This window comes from Elephas maximus, chromosome 13 (genome assembly GCF_024166365.1).
Source record: "Elephas maximus indicus isolate mEleMax1 chromosome 13, mEleMax1 primary haplotype, whole genome shotgun sequence".
Taxonomy (NCBI): domain Eukaryota; kingdom Metazoa; phylum Chordata; class Mammalia; order Proboscidea; family Elephantidae; genus Elephas; species Elephas maximus.
This window is the reverse complement of record NC_064831.1, coordinates 104607471-104630947: the sequence shown is the minus strand read 5'-3', so window position 1 is coordinate 104630947 and position 23477 is coordinate 104607471. Positions and strand designations below refer to the sequence as shown.

At 43.9% G+C, this 23477-nt stretch overlaps 1 protein-coding gene across 1 annotated transcript in view; it reads left to right on the top strand.

Moving 5' to 3' along the window:
• Nucleotides 1–9318, top strand: part of OCA2 (OCA2 melanosomal transmembrane protein) — a 454916-nt gene extending 445598 nt beyond the window's left edge. Inside the window, exon 25 of the mRNA XM_049905844.1 lies at nucleotides 8853–9318. Within this exon, the coding sequence (XP_049761801.1) occupies nucleotides 8853–8937 (85 nt within the window). The 3' untranslated portion in view covers nucleotides 8938–9318. The remainder of the gene's footprint in view (nucleotides 1–8852) is intronic.
• Nucleotides 9319–23477: the final 14159 nt, after the last annotated feature.

The window sequence follows — 23477 nt, the reverse complement described above, 5'->3', positions numbered from 1 at the left end:
CAAAACAATAAATGTTGGGGAAACCCTGGTGACGTAGCGGTTAAGTGCTATGGCTGCTAACCAAGAGGTCAGCTGTTTGAATCTGCCAGGTGCTGCTTGGAAACTCTATGGGACAGCTCTACTCTGTTCTATAGGGTCGCTATGAGTCGGAATCAACTCGATGGCAGTGGGTTTGGTTTTGGGTTTTTAATAAATGTTGGAGAGGTTGTGGAGAGATTGGGACACTTATACACTGCTGGTGGGAATGTAAAATTGTGCAACTACTTTGGAAATCAATTTGGCGCTTCCTTAAAAAGCTAGAAATAGAACTACCATACGATCCAGCAATCCCACTCCTTGGAATATATCCTAGAGAAAGAACAGCCTTTACACAAACAGATACATGCACACCCATGTTCATTGCACCACTGTTTACAGTAGCAAAAAGATGGAAGTAATCAAAGTGCCCATCAATGGATGAATGGATAAATTATGGTATATTCACACAATGGAGTGCTATACATCGACAAAAAAACAGTGATGAATATGTGAACGATTTCATAACATGGAGGAATATGGAAGGCATTATGCTGAGTGAAATTAGTCAGTTGCAAAAGGACAAATATTGTATAAGACTACTATTATAAGAACTTGAGAAATAAACTGAGAAGAAATAGTCTTTGATGGTTATGAGCGGGGGGAGGGAGGGAGGGTGAGAGAGGGGTATTCACTAATTAATAGTAGATAAGAACTAGTTTAGGTGACAGGAAAGACAACACACAATACTGGCAAGGTCAGTACAACTGGACTAAACCAAAAGCAAAGAAGTTTCCTGAATAAACTGAATGCCTCGAAGGCCAGCATAGCGGGGGTTGGGGCTTGGGGACCATGGTTTCAGGGGACATCTAGGTCAATTGGCATAATAAAATCTATTAACAAAACATTCTGCATCTCACTTGGAGAGTGGCGTCTGGGGTCTTAAATGCTAACAAGCAGCCATCTAAGATGCATCAATTGTTCTCAACCCACCTTGATCAGTGGAGAATGAAGAACACCAAGGATACAAGGTAATTAACGAGCCCAAGAGACAGAAAGGGCTACATAGACCAGAAACTACATCAGCCTGAGACCAGAAGAACTAGATGGTGCTCGGCTACAACCGATGACTGCCCTGACAGGAGAGCAGTGGGATGCAGACACCAAATGTTTGTAAAAAGACCAGTCTTAATGGTTTGACTGAGACTATAAGGACCCCAGTCGTCATGGCCCCCAGACCTTCTGTTGGCCCAGGACAGGAACCATTCCCAAGCCCAACTCTTTAGACAGGGATTGGACAGGACAATGGGTTGGAGAGGGGTGCTGATGAGGAGTGAGCTTCTTGGATCAGGTGGATGCTTGAGACTATGTTGGCATCTCCTGCCTGGAGGGGAGATGAGAGGGTGGAGGGGGTTAGAAGCTGGCAAAATGGACTCGAAAAGAGAGAATGGAGGGAGGGAGGGGACTGTCTCATTAGTGGGAAAGCAACCGGGAGTATGTAGGAAGGTGTATATAAGTTTTTGTGTGAGAGACTGACTTGATTTGTAACATTTTACTTAAAGCACAATAAAAATTAAAAAAAAGAATGAAGAAAGTAAAGGAAAAAAAATGCCCCCGAGGAAGCCCACAGGAAGCGGGTTGCCAGCTGAGTGGCAGTGAACTATCTGTCAAGAAGGACCAGAAGTGGTACATGTTGCCAGGTGTTCCAGAGAAGAGTAAGGAAGGAAAATAGAGAAAGGCAGGAAATCGAGAAAAGAAAAGAAGAGCAAAAGAAAATATACCCCAAGGGAGCCCACTGGTATGATGGTGCGGACCGAAAAAGTGGCTTCCCAGCTGCATGGCACTGCACAGCCCTTCTAGAAGGAGCAGAGATGGCACACAGCATCAAGTGTTCAGGAGGAAAGAAGGGAAGAATGTTAGATAAGAAATTAAGGAAAGAAAAAAAAATCCCCAAGGGAGCCCACTGGTGAGGTGGTACAGACTGGGGAAGTGGCTCCCCAGCAGTGTGGCAGTGCACAGCCCATCTTGAAGGAACAGAGGTGGCACATGGCATCAGGTGGTCAGGAGAAAATAAGCGAAAGATGGTAGAGAGAGACAAGAAATCGAGAAAAAAAGAAAAATCCCCAAGGGAGCCCACTGACTTGGCAGCACAGACCAGGGAACTGGCTCCAAAGCCACATGGCACACCGTATCTAGAAGAGGCAGAGAGGGCACACAGCCGGGTATTCAGGAGACAGGAAAAGAAGAAAAATAGAGGCAAGAAATTGAGAAATGAAGAAAAACAAAGAGAAAAAGAAAATGCCCCCAGAGATCTCACCAGTGTGGCGGTGTGGACCAGGAAAGTGGTTCCCCAGCCAAGTGGCACTAAATAGCCTGTGAGGAAGGAGCAGAGATGGCATAGGGAGCCAGGTGTTCAAGAGAAAGGAAGGGAAGGAAGTGAGAGAGAGAGAAGAAACCGAAAATGGCCAAAAAAAGCAACAACAGCAACAAGAATATGGCACTGAAGGAGCCGGCCTGTATGGGCAGGGCAAATTCAAACAGCACTGAGCCAGCACCTCCCTGGCTGAGTGACCATGGCTCACCCAGCGGTATGCGCAGGGCAAGTTCAAGCAGCAATGAGCCAGCACCTCCCTGGCTGAGTGACCATGGCTCACCAGGAAGCGATGAAGGCCAAGTAGGGGAAGAAGGGTGGGGGGTTGGAAAGCGTGTATTGCTGATTGATGGTTGCCCTGTCTCCTGCTGGGAGCTTCATGCAGCTGCCTTCCTGAATTCCCTGTCCACCTATCTGGGTGGCTGAGAAGCCCAAGATGGAGAATCCGTGCCATGTTAGGTGATAGGGTATCTCCACTCTCTGTCTGTTCTTGCTCTCTGTTCCGTGTCAGTTTCTTATTCCATTCAGTGCTTGGTTGAGTTGTTTATCTCTTCATTCGGCACGTATGTTTCCAGGATTGACATTTGTCTCTGTTTTACTTAGTTTTTTTGGGTCTCTGCTGTGGAGGGATGGTGTGGTGCTTCTGTCTATAGCGCCATGTTGGCTTTGCCTCCAGAAAATGACTTTTTGATTAAGAGCTCTAGTAATGGTATGTTACAAAGTCTTTGAGGAAGGAAAAATAAATAGGGAAGAAGAGTTTCAGTCTCAACCCATGTAGATTTCATTAGGAAACACTTCTTTTGAGAAACAATACACGGGAACTCCACTCTCAACGCAACCGCCTAACCTCATTTGAAACGTGAGAGGACATTTGGGCTGCCAGTTTCCCAGCAATCAGGCAGCCCAGCTCGTGGGAGGACTGCATGTCAGCACAGGCACATTTTAACTCAAGGAGAAAGACGTCTAAGGCAAGGGGTGCCTGGGCACCCAGCTGACATTATGTGTCTTGATTTATGCACTGGTATTCAAGAGTTTTTGTCTTCTGTAACAGCATATGGTGTTAGAGCCAAATGTATCAAAAATAATCCTAGAGGAAAATGAACGCATAACGTGACACCAAATGTTCGGCAAATCTGCTTTCCAAAGCCTCTCAGGGAAGGAATTGCTTTTCTGAGAGGCTGAGAAAAAGACATAAATAAATGGACCATGTGGGTGAGGAGCCTGAGCCTGGCAAAACTCTTCACCACAGGTGGGCACATTTGGAGCCTTGCTGGCAGGGACCAGGGATGGCAGAAAGTCATTGCCTTCCTCTTCAGGCTACTGGTGGGAGAGTGAGTGAATTCTTGAAACAGCAACCCAGTTAACCTGAATGAATGGGGGGGGCAGGCTCAAGGAGTGACCCTCAAGCCCATTAGGTCCCATTGGCAAGACCCTGCCACACAACTTGCCTCTTCCACCATATATTCAGGTGTGCAGCTATCCTTGGCAGTGCACTATCAGATTGTCCTATGACAATGTCATCACCTGCCTTGACACTGAAGGGATTTTTGTGTGTGTGTGACTTCCAACATGTATAAGGAAGAAACACACACTGTCTGTCATGAACTTGCCTCACCTGCTGAGATGTGTCCAGAAAGGTGGCCTGAGCCCTCGCCTTTGGGCTTGGAGTGCTCCTGCATCCGTTGATCTCAGACCTTAGCTTTCTCTACAGAGCCTTCACTCCATGGACATCCATTCTGAACATTCTATCCAGGGCCACAGTCCTGCATCATCTTGGGGCCAGAGGGCCAACCTTTCAAGTGCTTTCAGCTGGCAGACATGGCCCTTCTAGAACTGTGATGTTCAGTACGGCAGCAATGAGCCACCTATGGCTACTGGGCCTTGAAAGGTGGCCAGTCCCCACTGAGATGTGCTGTAAGTGTGAAATACACACTGGATTTCCAAGGCTGAGTATTAAAAAATGAATGTAAAATATCTCATTAATAATTTTATACTGATTATATATGCTAAATGGTGGCATAGGGAAACCCTGGTGACTTAGTGATTAAGAGTTCATCCGCTAACCAAAAGATAAGCAGTTCAAATCCACCAGGCACTCCTTGGAAATCCTGTAGGGCAGTTCTGCTCTGTCCGATAGGGTCACTATGAGTAGGAATCAACCTCATGGTAATAGATTTTGGTGTATATGCTCAATAACACTTTGGATGTTGGGTTAAATAAAATATATTATTAAACTTAATTTCACCTGTTTGCTTTTACTTTCTTTAATGTAGTTACTAGAAAATTTAAAATCATGTAGTAACCACATTTTTAAAAAGTCAGCATCTACCCAAAATGGAATGATATATTTCCATTGGACAGTTGGTCTGGAATGTCTCTGCATTTTGAGTAGGTGCTGACCAGAAGAAGCTGGCAAGTTGCTTTACTTTCTAAGACTTGGAGTTCTTATCTATGACTGGGAGTGGCAAAGTGCTTCCATAAGGGATATATAGTAAATATATCTTCAGGCCATGCAATCTCAGTTGCAGCTACTCAATTCTGCTCTTGTAGCTGGAAAACAGCATTGGAAAGTTTGTGAACAAATGGATATGGCTGTGTTCCAATAAAACTTTATTTGCAAAAATAGATGGTGGGCCAGATTTGTCCCACAGCTGAGTTTTCTGACTCCTGTTCTATAAAAAGGGGCTGGCTTATGTAGATGAATTCTCTTCAAACTGTGAAAACATACTTTTTATTCAAGAAGACTTGCTCTGTGCATTTTTATGAATTAGAGGCTCTTTCTGGGGTCTTATGATGAAAATAAGGAACCCAGGTGTCTGCTAACCAAAGGTTGGTGGTTCAAACCCACTCTGCAGGAGAAAGGCCTGACAGTCTGCTCCCATAAGAGGGTTGTTGTTATTGTTGGAGCCTTCAAGTCTGTTCAGACTCATAGACAATGTACAGCAGAATGAAACTCTGCCCAGTCCTGTGCCATCCTCAAAATTGTTGTTACGCTTGAGCCCATTGTTGTAGCCACTGTGTCAGTCCATGTCATTGAGGATCTTCCTCTGTTTTCCTGGCTTTACCAAGAATGATGTCCTTCTCCAGGGACTGGTCACTCCTGATAACATGTCCAAAGTACATGAAACAAAGTTTTGCCATCCTCACTTCTAAGGAGAATTCTGGTTGTACTTCTTCCAAGATAGATTTGTTCGTTCTTCTGGCGCAGTCCATGGGATAGTCAATATTCTTCTCCAATACCATAATTCAAAGGCATTGATTCTTCTTCAGTCTTCCTTATTCACTGTCCAGCTTTTGCATGCATATGGGTGATTGAAAACACCATAGCTTGGGTTAGAAACACCTTTGTCCTTAAAGTGGCATCTTTGCTTTTTAACACTTTAAAGAGCTCTTTTGCAGCAGAATTGCCTGATCCCATATGTGGTTTGATTTCTTGACTGCTGCTTCCACAGGTGTTGATTGTGGATCCAAGTGAAATGAAATCCTTAACAAGTTCAATCTTTTCTCCATTTATCATGATATTGCTTATTGATCCAGTTGTAAGAATTTTTGTTTTGTTAATGTTGAGGTGTAATATGTACTGAAGTGTGTAGTCTTTTTTTTTTTTTTAATGATTTAATCTAAGGCTTGGGATTCTCTTCCAAGCTTATTGGTTGTTGGCAGAATTCAGTTTCCTTCTATTATAGAACTGAGGTCTTCAGTTCCTAGAGGTCATTGATCGTTTCCTGCCATGTGACCTTCTCTACAGCATGGCACTTTGCTTCTTCAAATCCAAGAGGTGAGCATCTCTGTGCTTTGACTCTCTCTCAGGGAAGGCCTGAGCTCTCTGTTAAAAGGCTCACCTGATTAGGTCAGGCCCACCTAGGATAACCTCTTTTATTTTTTATTGTGATTTAGGTGAAAGTTTGCAGAGCAAATTAGTTTCTCATTAAACAGTTAATACACAAATTGTTAAATTGTTTCATGACATTGGTTGCCGATGCTGCTATGTGTCAATGCTCTCCTCTATTCCACCCCAGGTTCCCTGTTTCCATTCTTCCAGTTTTCCAGTCCCTTCTTGCCTTGTCTTTGCTTTTGGGCTTGTGTCCCCATTAGTCTCATATGTGTAATTAAATTATGAAGCAAGTCCCTTGTGTGTGTTATTGTTGGTCCTATAGACCTGTCTGGAGCCCTAGTGGTATAGTGGTTAAGAGCTCGGCTGCTAACCAAAAGGTCAGCAGTTCAAATCCACAAGCTCCTCCTTGGAAACTCTATGGGGCAGTTCTACTCCATCCTATAAGGGTCGCTATGAGCCAGAACTGACTCGATGGCACTTAACAACAACACAGACCTGTCTAATCTTTGGCTGAAGGGTGAAACTCAGCAGTGTCCTAGGGCCATACTCTCGGGGTTTCTCCAATCTGTCAGACCAACAAGCTGGGTCTTTTTTTTTTTTGAATGTGTGTTAGTTTGAATTTTGTTTTACATTTTTCTCCCATTCTGTCTGGGACCCTCTATTGTGATCCCTGCCAGAGCAGTGGGTGGTGGTAAGCAGCACCATCTAGTTGTTTTGGGCTCAGTCTGGTGGAGGTTGTGGTCCATTAGTATTTTGGACCAATATTTCCCTTGCGTCTTTGGTTTTGATCATTCTCCTTTATGCCAGCCAAGATGGGACCAGTGGATGTATCTTAGGTGGCCATTCAAAGGCTTTTAAGACCACAGTCGCTACTCAGCACAGTCAGATATTGAACATTTTCTTTATAGGCTGTGTTATGCCAATTGAGATAGATGTCCCCTGAGACCACGGTCCCCAGCCCTCAGCCCGGTAGCTTGGTCTCTCAGGACATTTGGATGTGTCTGTGAAGCTTCTGTGACTTTGCCCTGGTCAAGTTGTGCTGACTTTCCCACTATAGTGCACTGTCTTACCTTCTGAATGCTGTAGTATTTGATTACATAAGATTAGAGTCTAAAAAAACTTATGGGGCAATACTTCTGTGTCACATATGGTTGCTGTGAGCTGAAATAGACTTGACAGCACCTAACAACAACATGATGCAAATACTTTTGAATGTCAGTGTCATGGATTGAATTATGTCTCCCCAAAAATGTGTGTATCAACTTGGTTAGGCCATGATTCCCAGTATTGTGTGGTTGTCCTCCATTTTGTGATTGTAATTTTATATCGAGAGTATTAGGGTGGGATTGTAATACCACCCTTACCCAGGTCACGTCCCTGATCCAATGGAAAGAGTTTCCCTGAGGTGTGGCCTGCACCACCTTTTATCTCTCAAGACATGAAAGGGAAGCAAGCAGAGAATGGGAATTTCATACCACCAAGAAAGTAGCACTTAGCCTCACCCCACAGATGTGAGTGTGCATCCTTGCCCTCACCCCACAGATGTGAGTGGGCATCCTCGCCCTCATCCCCACAGGTGTGGATGGACATTCTCACCCTCACACCACAGATGTGGGTAGGCATTCTCACCCTCACACCACAGATGTGGGTGGGCATCATTGCCGTCATCCCCACAGGTGTGGGTGGCCATCATTGCCCTCATCTCTACAGGTGTGAGTGGACATCTTCACCTTTGTCTCCACAAGTGTGAGTAGGCATCCTTGCCATCGTTCCCACAGATGTGGGTGATCCTCTTTGCTCTTGTCCCATACGTACAGGTAGACATTTTTGTGCTTATCTGCACAGGACTTGTAAGTCAGTATAGGTATTAGTAAAGAGCACTGGTGGCATAGTGGTTAAATCTTGGCTGCTAACTGAAAGGTGGGCAGTTTGAACCCGCCAGGTACTCTGCTGGAGAAAAATGTGACAGTCTGCTTCCATAAAGATTGCAGCCTTGAAAACCCTATGGAGTAGTCCCATTCTGTAGGGTTGCTGTGAGTTGGAATCGACTTGATGGCAATGGGTTTGGTTTTGGTTTATAGGTATTAGTGGAAACACAGGTACATTTGAAAACATGCTTATGGATAGGAGAAGCACACAATTAGGGAAACCCCTCATTTTCTTAGGACTTCTTTTGTGTCCATGCATAGTAACATAATCTAATGAGGTCCCTGGGTGGTGAAAACAGCATGCAATTGGCCGGTAACCAAAAAGTTGGTGGTTCAAATCACCCAGCAGCACCAGAGAAGAAAAGGCCTGGCAGCCTGTTTCTGTAAACAGAACAGCCAAGAATACCCTATGGAGCAGTTCTCCTCTGTCCTATGGGGTCACTATGAGTTGGAATCAACGGCACTGGGTTTTTTAACACTAGGTTTTTTATTTCTAGAAATTAAAGGTAATTAATTTGGGGAATATATTAAGTTCCTAAGGCCACATTCTTTTGTACTCATGTGATACAATAATGACTGCATACCTCACAATACTTGGTAGGCATCAGTGGAACTTAGGCAGGAGACCTCACCTCATTGCTGGGAGTCTGGGAGTCCTACCCACTTGAAACTGCTCTGTAATCAGTCTCTCTCTGTATTTCAGGTTGGGCTTCCCACTGATGGTGATCTCCTGCACGGTTGGGATGTGCTATCTCCTTGTTGCTCATGTTGTGGTGGGATGGAATTAAACTTGACCCACCACCGACATCAGGCCATGACTCAATGGCCTCGAGACCTCTCTTTGGAGGAGAACAGGGGCTAAATGTGAGGATGCTGCATGATGGAGACACACTACAATAGACCGTTAGCACACATGCTCCTACTCAGGTGAAAGCTGACACAACATGGCCTCCTCGAATGCCCTTCCTCCCCGAGGACAGAACACAGGAAAGACTTTACTCAAGATCCCATGACCCGATAGTGTTTAATATTTCAAAACACTTCTTTCTGCACTATGTTAGAAAAGACACAAATGCAAAAATCTATCCCAAATGGCTTAGGTCGTTTCTGAGGCTATATACAGTTTTGCTGCCTTGTAATCACTCTTCATGTTAGAATAATCAGCATTAATATCATGTACCCTCTAAATATATATTCTTCCTGGGAAAAGACACACAGGTTGCAAGAAAATTGTTTCTTGAACGAAGTTATGGAATTGGCTACTTTCTTATTTTTTTCTAGTAGCTGACATTATGTAAAATTGCATTGTACCTATTTATATTTTTGTTTGGGGCTTTTCAATCATTAGTTAAAAGTCCAGAGATTTGAACTGCAGAAGGTCATGTATTATTAAGTTGTAACTGTCTATTGAATGATATCTTGCATATTCAGTGACATGGAATAATAATTTTCTGATTTGAAAGTGGTGTCTGCTATTTCCATTGATTACTGTCTTAGGCTGGGTTCTTTAGAGAAGCAAAACCAGTGAAGCCTATATGTATGTATCTATATAGAGAGAGAAAGAGAGAGAGAGGGAGAGAGAGATTTATCTCAAGAAAATGGGTCACGCATTTGTACAAGCTGGCAAGTCCCCAGTCTGTGGGTCAAGTGTCAGGCTGGAGGCTTCTCCTGACTCATGTAGCTGCAGGGGCTGACAAATGCGAGATTTGCAGGTAAGACGGCAGGCTGCTGGCTCACAGGCTGTGGAGGCTGACAAATTCCAAGATTGGCAGGCAATATGGCACGCAGCTGGCTCAAGTCCCAAGAACCAGAGCTCAGATGATGACGAGCCACATGCAGGATCCAGAGCAAGCAAGTGAGCTTTGCCAAAATGTCCATATATATATTTTGGATGCAGACCACACCCCCAAGGAAACTCCACTTACAGCTGATTGGCTGATCACATCAGATCACATCATGGAAGATGACTACATCATTATGTTACTGGCAAACCCCTGAGAATCATGGCCCAGCCAAGTTGACACACAACCTTAACTGTCATAGTCCACCCCTTGTCAACTTGAGACATGTACACATTTCCTCAAACCATACACTATCTCTAAATAAAGACAATTATAAAGTCATATTTGCACCTAACATGATACAACTAACATGCGTATAATTGAAAACACATTAGGCCTGTTTACATCTTATATTTTATAAGTGAAGAAAACAAAACTATTTGATATACACAAGGAAGAAATACTCAAAACAACTAAAGTCTTAATTTCTGCAGTTGATCACATGGGCATAAATGGTATTTAGAACTACCTTCTTCCACCACATATTCCATATTCACTTTACCGTCAGCACGCACCTCAGCTGGTTGTGGTTCTTTGCCTGATGAGATGACCCAAACCTCTTTCCTGAAGGGTCTGAGCCATTAGTAGTCATGTTGGAATTGGGTTGCTGTAGTTTTCTATTGACTTCAATCACCAGGCATGGTAGTACTAAGAGATGCTCTAAGTACATCCTCTAAGGGATGTCCTGAATTCCAGACATACTCTTTTTTACTTCCATTATGCAGCATCAATCTGATTTCCCCTTGGTAGTCAGAATCTGTCATGGATTGAATTGTGTCCTCCAAAAATATGTGTCAACTTGGTTAGGCCATGATTCCCAGTATTGTGTCGTTGTTGTCCTCCATTTTGTGATTGATATATTTTTCTTATGTGTTGTAAATCCTAATCTCTGCCTGTGGTTAATGAGACAAGATTAGATTATGTTAGGGGTTTAGAGTGGGATGTAACACCCTTGATCAGGTCACATCCCTGATCCAGTGTAAAGGGAGTTTCCCTGGGGTGTGGCCTGCACCACTGTTTATCTTACAAGAGATAAAAGGAAAAGGAAGTGAGCTGAGAGGGGGCACCTCATACTACCAAGTAAGCAGCATCAGGACTACAGCACACCCTTTGGACCCAGGGTTCCTGTGCAAAGAAGCTCTTAGTCCAGGGGGAGATTGACGGCAAGACCTTCCTCCAGAGCTGACAGAGAAAGCCTTCCCCTGGAGCTGACATCTTGAATTTGGACTTCTGGCCTACTAGACTGTGAGAATAAACTTCTGTTAAAACCATCCACTTGTGGTATTTCTGTTACAGCAGCACTAGATGACTAAGACAGGATCAGTTACACCAGCTAAAATGCTAACCCCCTTATTTGCCTGTTGATCCAGAGGCATGAGCAGCCTAAAGTGGCTGGGTGGCATTCTTAACTTCCAGTACAATGGAATCAGTGTTGTGTTCCTAGATGGGAGCATCCCTCCTTTTGGAACTAAGATCTCTAGAAGCACAAAACATAGGGTCAGAAAGACTGGAAGCAAAAACTTTGCAATTGGGTCACTAGGGTAATAGTGAGTGGCACCACTCCCAGCTCCACCCCTTGATTCCTGGAACTGTAAATCCTGGCTATGGGAGAGACAGAACCATATTTGGACTCTAGAGCATATACAGCCTCCTGGAGCACATTGACCCAACCCTGCCAAGTGTTGTCTCCTAGCTGGTGCCATAATTGTGTCTTTACAAGGCCATTCCATCATTCTGTCAAGTCTGCTGCTTCAGGATAATGGGTAACCTGGTAAGACCAGTGAATTCCATGAGGATGGTCCCATAGCCCTACTTCAAGGAAATGCTGCCTGGGATACCATGATGGTGGCTAATCATTCTGTGAGTCCATGGAGGGTAGTTTTGGCAGAGGCATTGTGTGCAGGGAAGGCAAATCCTTGTCCAGAGTAAGTATATATCTCAGTAAGAATGAAATGCTGCCCTTTACATGATGGAAGCAGTCCAATGTAATCAGCCCGCCACCAGGTTACTGGCTCACCACCTCAAGGAATGGTGCCATATTGGGGACTCAGTGTTGGTCTCTGCTGCTGGCAGATTGGGCACTCAGCAGTGGCTGTAGCCAAGGTGGCCTTGGTGAGTGGATGTCCATGTTGCTGAGCCCACATATAACCTCCATCCCTGCCACCATGACCATTTCGTTCATGAGCCCATTGGGCAATGAGAGGAGTGGGTGGAGAAAGAGGACTAGTTTCTTCAGAACACATCACTCTATTGACTTGATTGTTAAAATCTTCCTCTGCCAAGGTCACAGTTTAGTGAGCATTCACATGAGACACAAATATCTTCACTTCTTTGTCCCATTGAGAGGGGTCTATCCACATCCCTCTCACCTATACTTCCTTGTCACCAATTTTCCAATTATGTTCCTTCCAAGTCCCTGAACATTCAGCTGAACCATTGGGCACAGCTCATGAATTAGTACACAATCGCACATCTGATCATTTCTCCTTCCAAGCAAAGTCAACAACTGGGGGCACTGCTCAAAGTTCTGCCCATCAGGAAGATTTTACTTCACCACTGTTCTTCAGGGAGGTTCCAGAAAGGGGCCGCAGTGCTGTTGTTGTCCACTTTAAAGTGGTGCCTGCATATCCCACAGAACCATCTGTAAACCAGGCACAAGTTTTCTCTTCTTAGGTCAACCAATAATAAGGAACTTCCCGTGAGGGCAAAGGTCCAGACTAGGAGAGGGAAAGTAATGTGACAGGAGAGGAGACCATGGGCATTTGGTCCACTTCCTCATGCAACTTATTTGTGCCTTCAGGTCCTGCTTGAGCTCGATCTCGTGTGTACCACTTCCATTTAATGATGAAGTGCTGCTGTGCACATCCAACTTTATGACTCTGTGGTTTTGACAACATCCAGTTCATGATGGGCACCTTGTGCTGCATGGTGACTTTGTGGACCATGGTTAAGTGTTCAGTCTCTCCTAAGGTCCAGTAATAATCCAAAAGCTGTTTCTCAAAAGGAGAGTAGTTACGTGCAGAGGATGGCAGGATTTTACTCCAAAATCCTAAGGGTCTGTACTGTGGTTCACCAATAGGGGCTTGTCAGAGACTCCAAACAGCATCTCTATTTGCCACTGACACTTGAACCACCATATTATCAGTCAGATCATAAGCCCACGTGGCAAAATGTCTTGCATAGCAGCCTGAACCTGCTGCAGAGCCTTCTCTTGTTATGAGCCCCACTCAAAACTAGCAGCTTTTTGAGTTACTTGATAAATAGGTCGGAGTAGTATATCCAAATGATTGATACACTACTTCCAAAATCCAAAGAGGCCTTCCAGGTTTATTGCCTCCTTTTTAGACGTAGGATAGGCCAGATGTAACAACAACTTCTTCACTTTAGAAGGAATATCTCAACATGCTCCATGCCACTAGACTCCTAGAAGTTTCACTGAGGTGTAAGACACCTGAATATTTATGGGATTATTTTACCACACTCTCCATGCAAATGTTTTAACAATAAGTCCAGAGTCATTGACACTTCTACCTTGCTAGGTCAGATCTGCATAATGTCATCAGTGTAATGGACCAGCATGACATCCTGAGGAAATCAAACATGATCAAAGTCCCTACAGTCTAAATTATGACATAGGGCTGGAGAGTTGATATCCGCTTGAGGTATGACAGTGAATGTGCATTGATGGCCTTGCTAGCTGCAGGCAAACTGCTTCTGATGGTCCTTCAAAACAGGTATGGAGAAAAAAGGCATTAGCCAGATCAACAGCTGCATACCAGGTACCAGAAGATTATTAATTTGCTCAGACAATAAAACTACATCTTGAACAGCAGCTGCAATTAGAGTCACCACCTGGTTAAGTTTTTGATAATCCACTGTCATTCTCCAAAATCTATGTTTTTTTTTACAGGCCAAATAGGTGAGCTGAATGGGGATATGGTGGGAATCACCATCCCTGCATCCTGCAAGTCCTTGATAGTGGCAGTAATCTCTGCAGCCCCTCTGGGAATGTGATATTGCGTTTGGTTTACTATTTTCCTAGGTAGTGGCAGTTGTAATGACTTCCACTTGCCTTTTCCTACCATAATAGCCCTTACTCCACTTACCAGGATCCAATGTAGGGGTTCTGCCAGTTGGAGAGTAGATCTATTCCAAGTATGCATTCTGGAACTGGGAAAATAACTGTAAGATTGGTTCAGGGACTCACTGGACCCACTGTGAGACAAATCTGTGCTAAGACTCCATTAATAATCTGACCTCCATATGCCCCTACTCTTACAGGGGGGCCACTGTAACATTTTGGGCCTCCAGGAATTAATGTCAGTTCAGAACCAGTATCTAGTAATCTCTGAAAAATCTAGCTATTTCCTTTTCCCAATGATCAGTCACTCTCGAAAATGCAGTAGATCCCTTTGGAGAAGGCTGGGAGAAAGATTAACAGTATAAATTTTTGGCAGTGTAATGGGATCCCTCCTCAAGCAGACTCAGCCTCCCTTTCATTTAAAGTGTTGTGGGTCTGTAAACTGGCTCAAGTCTGGGAATTGATTGAGGGGTCATGACTCTATTCTGGTGATTCGAGTTAGACTGCCATTCACTTGACATAGAATTATTCCGCTTGCATATATCAAGTAAATATTTAGTAGATTTCCCATCTGTTTCACTCCTAGGGACACCATGACTAAGTAGCCAGTGCCATAAGTCCATATGAGTCACACTATTTTGATTACTGCCTTGAATCCACTGTCCCTTACAGTAATCATGGCCACCTTTTCTTTGTCAATTGAGTGCCACCACTTGCCCCCTACCACCACAGGGTCCAATCAGCCCCACTGTAGTAGTGGTGTCTTGAATCAGGGCAGTTCCAACTGTCAAATCTGACTTACATAAAACGGCAATCACAGCAGTCTTCAAAAATACTGGGGCTCCCTTCACAAATTTGTTCTTCACTCTTGTGGCAGAATGCATGTCCTCTGGGTACTACATGTGTGGATCTGAGGTTTAACCTAATAAACCCACCGTAACATGCCAGTTTGCCTAAGCCTTTGAATACCTTCTACAGTATACCAATGCAGATCTGTTACTACAACTTCATTTAGTGTAGGCCAGTGGGTAATCCATGCTTTAGTGAATCAACCAAATAAACTATTAGATCTTTTCCTAATCTCTTGAGCTGAAACATCGAATGGAGAATCTGTGTTTTGTTGGCCCATATCGATAAACTCAGACTGATCCAGTTTTATGTTCCTTGCACCATTATTTCACTCCCTTAATTGCCATTGCCACACATATTCCTCAGTTTTCTGTGTGTACGTATTCGAGAAGCCTAACAGTTCTTTTGGAGTGTGGTGTACCTCTTCCTGGGTTACATTTTGTACTTCACCTTTTGGGGCTTGCTGGAACATAAGTCTAGTTAAAGGTCTAGAAGCAAAAGTGGGTGGTGGGAGTGGGTTCTGGAAACATTCATCAACGTCTTGTAAGGCACCTACCTCAGGTGATACCCCAGGCAGTACCCAAGGTATCGCCCAAGACACAGACTCTTCAGGCACAGCTTTGTTAATCTTATCAGAAGAAGATGGAAGGGATAATGGTTTTACTGGGGAGGGTGACTTAGCAGACATAGATGGAGCAATCTCTTCAGATGGGAATAAGAGGGCTGGTTCTGTTGGCAGTAGTGATTTCAATGGAATTTAGGGGCTCAGTGTCCCTAACTTCCTGATTTTGTGCCTGTGTGTTCCCATCCCAAGTTTCAGGATTCCATTTCTTCCCAGGCAATGCTCTCACTTTAACTTCAGACACCATTTGAGGTTGTGAATTCAGTTGACATAGTAATTCTGCCAGTCTCAGGATAAGACACTGGGTTTGATTTTCAGCAATATCAGCTCCGTTATTACAAGAAATAAGGCTTTCAGGGAACAAGTGGCAACTTTCAAGTCTTTTATGCAGTGCTTGAGCTGTGATTCTGAAGCCCTGAGTTCAACTTTTTCTTTTTCCGATTTGTCTAGTGAAAGTAGGACCAACCAATCAGCTTCCCTATATTTCTCATTCTGACAAAAGTATAGAAAAGTATCAAACATATGACCAACCAGAGCCTTGCATCTCACCAATACCTGATTTATTGGTGGTGATATTTTGCATATTAATATTTTCGTGTCATGCCATCGGTTAACAGTGCCCTCTTTACTACTAGAGGCAGAGTCATCAGTGCCTATTAAACTAATCAGAAATGAGAACCAATTTAGAAAAATCATCCTTACAATGTTGTTTCTGTAGAACCACTCTTGGTACCAAATGTCTTAGGCTGGGTTCTCTAGAGAAGTAAAACCAGTGAAGCATATCTATCATCTATCCATCTATATCTGTCTCTGTATCTACCTACCTACTACCTACCTACCTATCATCTATCTATCTATCTATCTATCTATCTATCTATCTATCTATCTATCTATCTATCTATCTATCTATCTATCTATCTATCTATCTATCTATCTATCTATCTATCTATCTATCTATCTATCTATCTATCTATCTATCATCTATCATCTATCTATCTCTCTCTCTCTATCTCTCTCTCTATCTCTCTATCTATCTCTCTATCTATCATCTATTATCTATCTACCTACCTAACATCTATCATCTATCTCTCTATCATCTATCTGTATCTGTCTCTATCGATCTACCTACCTATCATCTATCTGTCTATCTATCTATCTATCATCTATATCTGTCTCTGTATCTACCTACCTACTACCTACCTATCAACTATCTATCTATCTACCTATCAACTATCTATCTATCTATCTATCTATCTATCTATCTATCTATCTATCTATCATCTATCTATCATCTATCATCATCTATCTATCTATCATCTATCATCTATCTGTCTGTGCCTAGAGACATTTATCTCAAGAAAATGGCACACGGGGTTGCAGAGGCTGGCAAGTCCCAAGTCTGTGGGTCAGGCATCAGACTGGAGGCATCTCCTGACTCACATAGTTTCGGGGGCTGACAAACCCAAGATCAGCTGGTCAGACCTCAGGCCATTGGCTCACTGTCTTTGGATGCCGATGAATCCAAGATTGGCAGGTAAGATGGAAGGCTGCTGGCTCACTGGCTGTGGAGCCTGATGAATCCCAAGATCAGCAGGCAATATGGCAGGAAGCTGACTCAAGTCCCAAGGACCAGAGGTCAGAGATTGATGATCTGGATGCAGGGTCCAGAACAAGCAAGTAAGCTTTGCCAGAGGGTCCATATATATTGTATGCAGGCCACACCCCCAAGGAAACTTCACTTACAACTGATTGGCTGATCACATCAGATCATACCATCAAGAATGACTACATTATTACAAACTGCCAAACTTCATCATTACATTAGTGCCAAACCAATGAGAATCATGGCCCAGCCAAGCTGGCACACAACTTTAACCATCATGATTACTCAAACGTGATCAGTGCATCAATTCTGCTGTCCTCTCAGGACTGGTGGCTCAGTCAGCATTTGATAAACACCCTTCTTCTGTGACCTCTGTCCATGCAGCAGGATAAGGTATGCCCGGATCAGAGGGGATGCTGCTGCACTCCAGGGATGCCAATGAGGTGTGCAGGCTCTGCTATGTCAATACATTATGTCTGAAGGAAGAACCTCATCTCAGTCTCTGCTCTGGGGAAGATCTTGAGAAGCAAATACTAGAGTCTTTGCTTAGTAGTGACAGTTGTATAAAGGTTGTATAAAGATCTTCAGGGCACTGGAACCAGGAAGCAGGGGACTTCTGTGGTGCCATTTCTGTCACTGATACCCCAGGGAAGGTGTACTTTTCCACATTTTAGAAACTGTATTTGTAAAATGGTAACCTGCTTTTTTTCTACAAGTTCGGAGTGACTCTATGAGAATAAACCTTTTGGATTCATAAGCCATTTTCAAATTCCTCAACTGTAAATGTAACAGGCAACCCACTTTTATTTCAGTCTGGTCTTAGCCTGCATGTGCACCTGACTTAATGCTCCAGAGGAGCCTTCTCTCAGGTTTTCCAGGGAGAAGGCCATTTCCTTCATTTTCTCTCTGCTCCCCCTCTTTGCCTTGCTGAAACCTAGGTATTCCCTGAACTCTGCCAATAAAAGGCAGTTTTTCTCTCCCTCTTGATGTGCCCTCCCCTCTTCTCCACCTCCCCTGTTAAATCCTGAGCCCAACACCAGACAAGCACCTGGAATCTTGATTCCCAAAGTCTCACTCTCTCATGCTTCCAACACTTCCAATCATTTACTCCAGAGCACCATCAAAAACAAAACTTTACCCACTGAAGCCTCCGATCCATGGCCCACCCCTCTTTTCTCACTCCCCATGTTGGCTCCCTACTAGCCTAGTTTTCTATTTCTATTCTTAGACTCAGACTCTGTTTTAGTCATCTAGTGCTGCTGTAACAGAAATACCACAGTGGATGGCTTTAACAAACAGAAGTTTATTCTCTCACAGTCTAGTAGGCTAGAAGTCCAAATTCATGGTGTCAGCTCCAGGGGAAGGCTTTCTCTGTCAGCTCTGGGGGAAGGTCCCTGTCATCAATATTTCCCTGGACTAGGATGGAGTTTCTCCACGCAGGAACCCCAGGTCTAAAGGACGTGCTCATTCGCTCTGCTTCCGGTGCTGCTTTCTTGGTGGTATGAGGTCCCCTTATCTCTCTGCTCACTTCTCTCTTTTATATCTCAAAGGAGATTGGCTCAAGACACAATCCAATCTTGTAGATTGAGTCCTACCTCGTTAACATAACTGCCACCTATCCCACCTCATTAACATCATAGAGATAGGATTTACAACACATAGGAAAATATCACCTCAGATGACAGAATGTTGGATGATCACAACACTGAGAATCATGGTCTAGCCAAATTGATACACATATTTTTTGGGGACACAATTCAATCAATGACAGACGCTTTCAACAAATGGCAGTTTCTGACATTCCTGCCTGCACCCAGCCAAGCACCTGAAGTGGCTGGAGCACTTTATTGCACTGGAAGGCAGGTCACATTTTCAGATACAGATCACACACACAATGGGCACAATCAGCGTGCCTGACTCCTTTATCATGCTCCCCAGTGCATCATCTGGGCCTGGCTGCAAGCAGAGGACTGATCAAATCAGGTGACTTAAAAGGAATTTACCAGGGATAGTGTAATCCTTCCAGGCTACTCAGGGGCACCATCTCCACCTCTAAATCTCTGAGGGTGCAGGAGGGGGCAGTCACCAGACCTGGAGATATGGAGCTGTGTGCGCAGGGACCAAGCAGGAGCCTGGCCTTCTGCAGAGTGTGCTGCCAACCTGAGTCATTTCCCAGGGAGGAGCTGAAGACCCTTCTTAGGTTCTCACTTCCCTCCCTAGAGTTTATATCAGTCCTTTTCAGTGGCTGAACTCAGCCAGTGCTGAGAGCAAGAGACACTGGAGATGCTGCCCCTCAGGCTAGCCTTTTTGGACACAGCAGGAAGAGAGGTGTAGAGTAAAACTGAGGAGCAAGTGGAAGGTGTTCTGCTCAGCCATGAGTCTGCTCCTCGGCAGACAAAAAGGTCACATCTGCAATAGAGAAGATGCCAAAGGCCCCATCATCTCTCCTGTCATCAAAAGGTGGCATAGATTTGTCCATCTCCTCCTGACACTGTCTCCAGAGTTAGTAGGTGGACAATCCAATGGTTGTTATATTCTGCTTCTCAATAATAGAAGAGAACACGAAAGGAACAGAGTGTCACTGGTATGCATTCTTGCCTACCGTGGCCAGTTATCCTTGTCACGGTTGTTCCAACACCTCAGTCACTTCTGCTTCCAGGAGGGTTCTGTCCTCCCTGTGCTTGCATTAGGTACTGAAAGTGACCATTTGACAGGGCCACTCCTCACAAGGCCATGGGTGGGTGTTGAGGGACACATGGTAAAGCAGCAGGCACAGGACTTGTGGAACCCTCAGCCTCTTCCTCCTGCAGTGTGTCCTGTAGCCTCACCCACCCAGGCTATTTTATAACAGAATGCCCTGTGCATGTCTATTGTCCATGCCCCAGGGGTGAGGTTTATGATGTACAGCTCAAGTTGCACAGTTGCTCTGTTTCCCACCATCAGTGTCAGTCAGGTGCAGTGGCAAGCAAGGAGCTGCTTTTTAAATGGAAAAGAGTTATTGGAACAGGACAGCATGGATTTTCTCCAAGTTCTAAGGGTCTCTGCTGGGATTCTCTGATTGAGACTTGCCATCAGCTTCCTTCAGTCTCCATCTGCCCCAGACAGTTCAGACACCTTCAGATGTGCAGTTTCATGAGGCCCAGGGTAGGGCAGCATGCACCACAACCCCAACCTACCTGGGAGACTTTGCTTGCTTTAGTCCTGCCTCACTTAGACCTTGCAGCCTTGTGTGTGTGTGAGTATATGTGCATGATTAGTGTAACAATGTGCCTTTCACTTTGCAGGGTATATCTTAATGTGAGCCAGACCACTAGACCCCTACAAAATTCAGCCATGTGATAGTCTTCTTAACTTTCACAGGATTTATTTCCTAACCTCTGGTAAGCATGTTTCTTACTAACATATCTAACATGCTGCTACTTCCTCTCATGAAATCTAGTTACCATAATGCACCAGTATAATGGATTAATGTAGGTTTTTGTGGCGCATCAAGAAAATCACGGTCTTCGGGGCTCCTATGACAGAGAGTAAGAGACTTGACCCTTAGCAAGATAGGAAGGGTGTCCATTCTACGTAAATGAAACTGATAGCAATGAGAAAATAAGCATTTGCTGTATACCAACTGCCAAGAATGTTGATTTGCTTCATTGAAGATAACATATCTGCAACAGCAGCTGCAATTGGGATCACCATCTGATAAATGCTGAGATAACCCACTGTCAATGTCCATGACTCATTTAGCTTTTGCACAAGTTGGAAAGGGGTAGCAATCACCACCTCAGCGTTTTTCAAGTCCTTTAAAGTAACTGATTGGCACAATCTCTGAAATTTCCATAGGGATGTTGTATTTCTTATGTTCTACTATCTCAGTACGGGATGGGGCATCTTCTTAGTGTAATCATAGGGAACAAACTTTGGAATTCTGCCAGTTATTTAGTGCATCTATCCCAGTACTTATTCTGGGTTGGGGGAATAACCATAGGATGGGGCCACTACTCCACAGAATCAACTGTTATATGGCCTCACCCCAAGAATCCGTCTATCACTTGAATAAGCCCTGAGGCTGCCTAGTGGACCAGAGTGCATTTTCGGTCTCTGAGGATTGGGAAATTTCAGAGCCATTTTCTATTAACACCTCCTTTTACTAATGCACAATTGCCCCAATAAAATTGCCGTAGGTTTCTCAGAGGAACATGTGGGGTGAGAACACTAAATACATCCATGGCTGTGTTGCAGGATTCTTTTTCAAAGGGACTTGGTTTCCTCCCAATCAAGCATATGCAAGGTCTTGAGACAGGGTTAACTGTGCGGGGCGGTTGAACAAAAGAGCTTTTAAAAGATTAGCATCTAGAAGTTGGGTAAACAGGAACCACACCCTATCGTGAGACAAGCAGACAGATAGGATTAATTGTCCTGGTGGAACAAAAGCACTTTTAAAAAGATTATCATCTAGAAGTTGGGTAAACAGGAACCTATCCTGTCAACATCAGTTAGGATTGGGGCAGCCTGTGAATTACTACCTCCTTCTTAAAAAAAAAAAAAAAAAAGAATTTTTTTTTTTTCTTAGTATCTTTCTAGTTCCCTCCTCCTTTACAGGCTCCGTATGTACGGAGAAACAAAGTGTGACTGCTGTTTGACCTTCCTTAGCTCTCGCTCTCTGAAGATAGCAATGTAGTGCCGAAGGTCAAGTGCGCTTGCTCTATATTCCATAATAAGTAATGCCAAGGGCTGCCAAGAGGACTCCATCTTGAATATCAGCGGGTTCCATCTTAGATTCCAGATGTGCATGCAACCTAATTAACATACACCGCCATTCTATGAAGTACCTGCCCATTGAAAGAGGCCCACTAAATATTCATTACTCTATTGTCTCCACCCAACCCATATAAGCCCTAGCCTTGCTTCTCTTTTTGAGTCGGTCTTTTGGAGAGGCTTAGATCCCCACTGACTCCTTTTGCTTGACTCAAGCAAAATAAAGCTTGCTGAAGATGGGGTTTGTCTTTCACATGTATTCTTACCCAGGAAAAGACAATGACAATTGGTAACAGTCACTAATCCTCCCTATGATGACTTGGGAGCCCTGCTGGTGCAGTGGTTAAGCATTCGGCTGCTAACCAAAAGGTCAGCAGAGGTAGTTCTACTCTGTTCTATAGGGTCGCTATGAGTTGGAATCCACTTCGTGGCAATGGGTTTGGTTTCTTTTTTCTTTTTTAAATGATGATTTGAGTTAGTTTTTTTCTTGCCAGAACCAATTTTTATTTCCAGATTTATGTCAAGCTTCCCATATATTTCATTAATATAGACTCTGTATTCAACATGACTTTTGACATGAATTCCTGAATCTTACTGTGTTAATTGTGCCCACCCAGACTGTCTTAGTCAGGGATCTCTAGAAAAACAGAACTAGAGAGAGATAGAGAGAGAGATTTACTTCAAAGGATTGGCTCAAGTGATTGTAGGAGGCTGGCAAGTCCAAAATCTGTGGGTCAGGTGACAGGCTGGAGATTCCTGTAGGCTTGAGTCTGAAAATCCATATGTCAGATGACAAGAAGAGTGAGGAGTAAGAGTGTTATGCAAAACGTCTATTTATAGTTTGGAGGCAGAACGTACCCTAGGGAAACTCCGTTTTTGTCCTTAAGGTCTTCAACTGATTGATTGAAGCCCACTCATATTATGGAAGGTAACCTGCTTTTCTTGAGGCCAACTAATTGAATCACACGTATTTACTTTATAACAACTAGATTAGTGTTTGATCAAAAAACTGGACACTACAGCCTAGCCAAGTTGACACATGACATTAGCCATCATACTGATGGACACAATTAAGTACTCCTTGGTCTCTGCCACCTTGGGAACCCGATTCTATTACTGCGTCCTCCGTTGCTATCTCCAGGTTCCAAATAGACCCGTCACAGAGCATTCAAGGACCCTAATGTTCCCCTACACAACAATGCATTTCCTAACGCCTTTGTGAAGGGAGCGTCCACTGGGCCCTCTTGCAGTGAATGCTGGAAGCAGTGGAGTAGACTGCACACACTGAGCTGAGCCTTTGGACTTCTTTCTTTACGTGCTGAGGATAAACCAACCAGACACACTATCAACATCGCAGATACTCAAGCCAACACACTCTCTCAAATTCTAGGTGAGTGTACCCATTGATGGTTGTGGCTCATTTAAGCCTACATTTCATCATTCTTGGTGAAATATCCTTAGCATCTCATCATTCACATGCTCCCAGGTTTCTGCTGAAAGAGATGGTAAGGTTCTGTAAACTTTTCAGTATTTAAGCTAATTTGTCTTGAAGCAAACAGAAGGTTAGAGCTCTGGAGAAA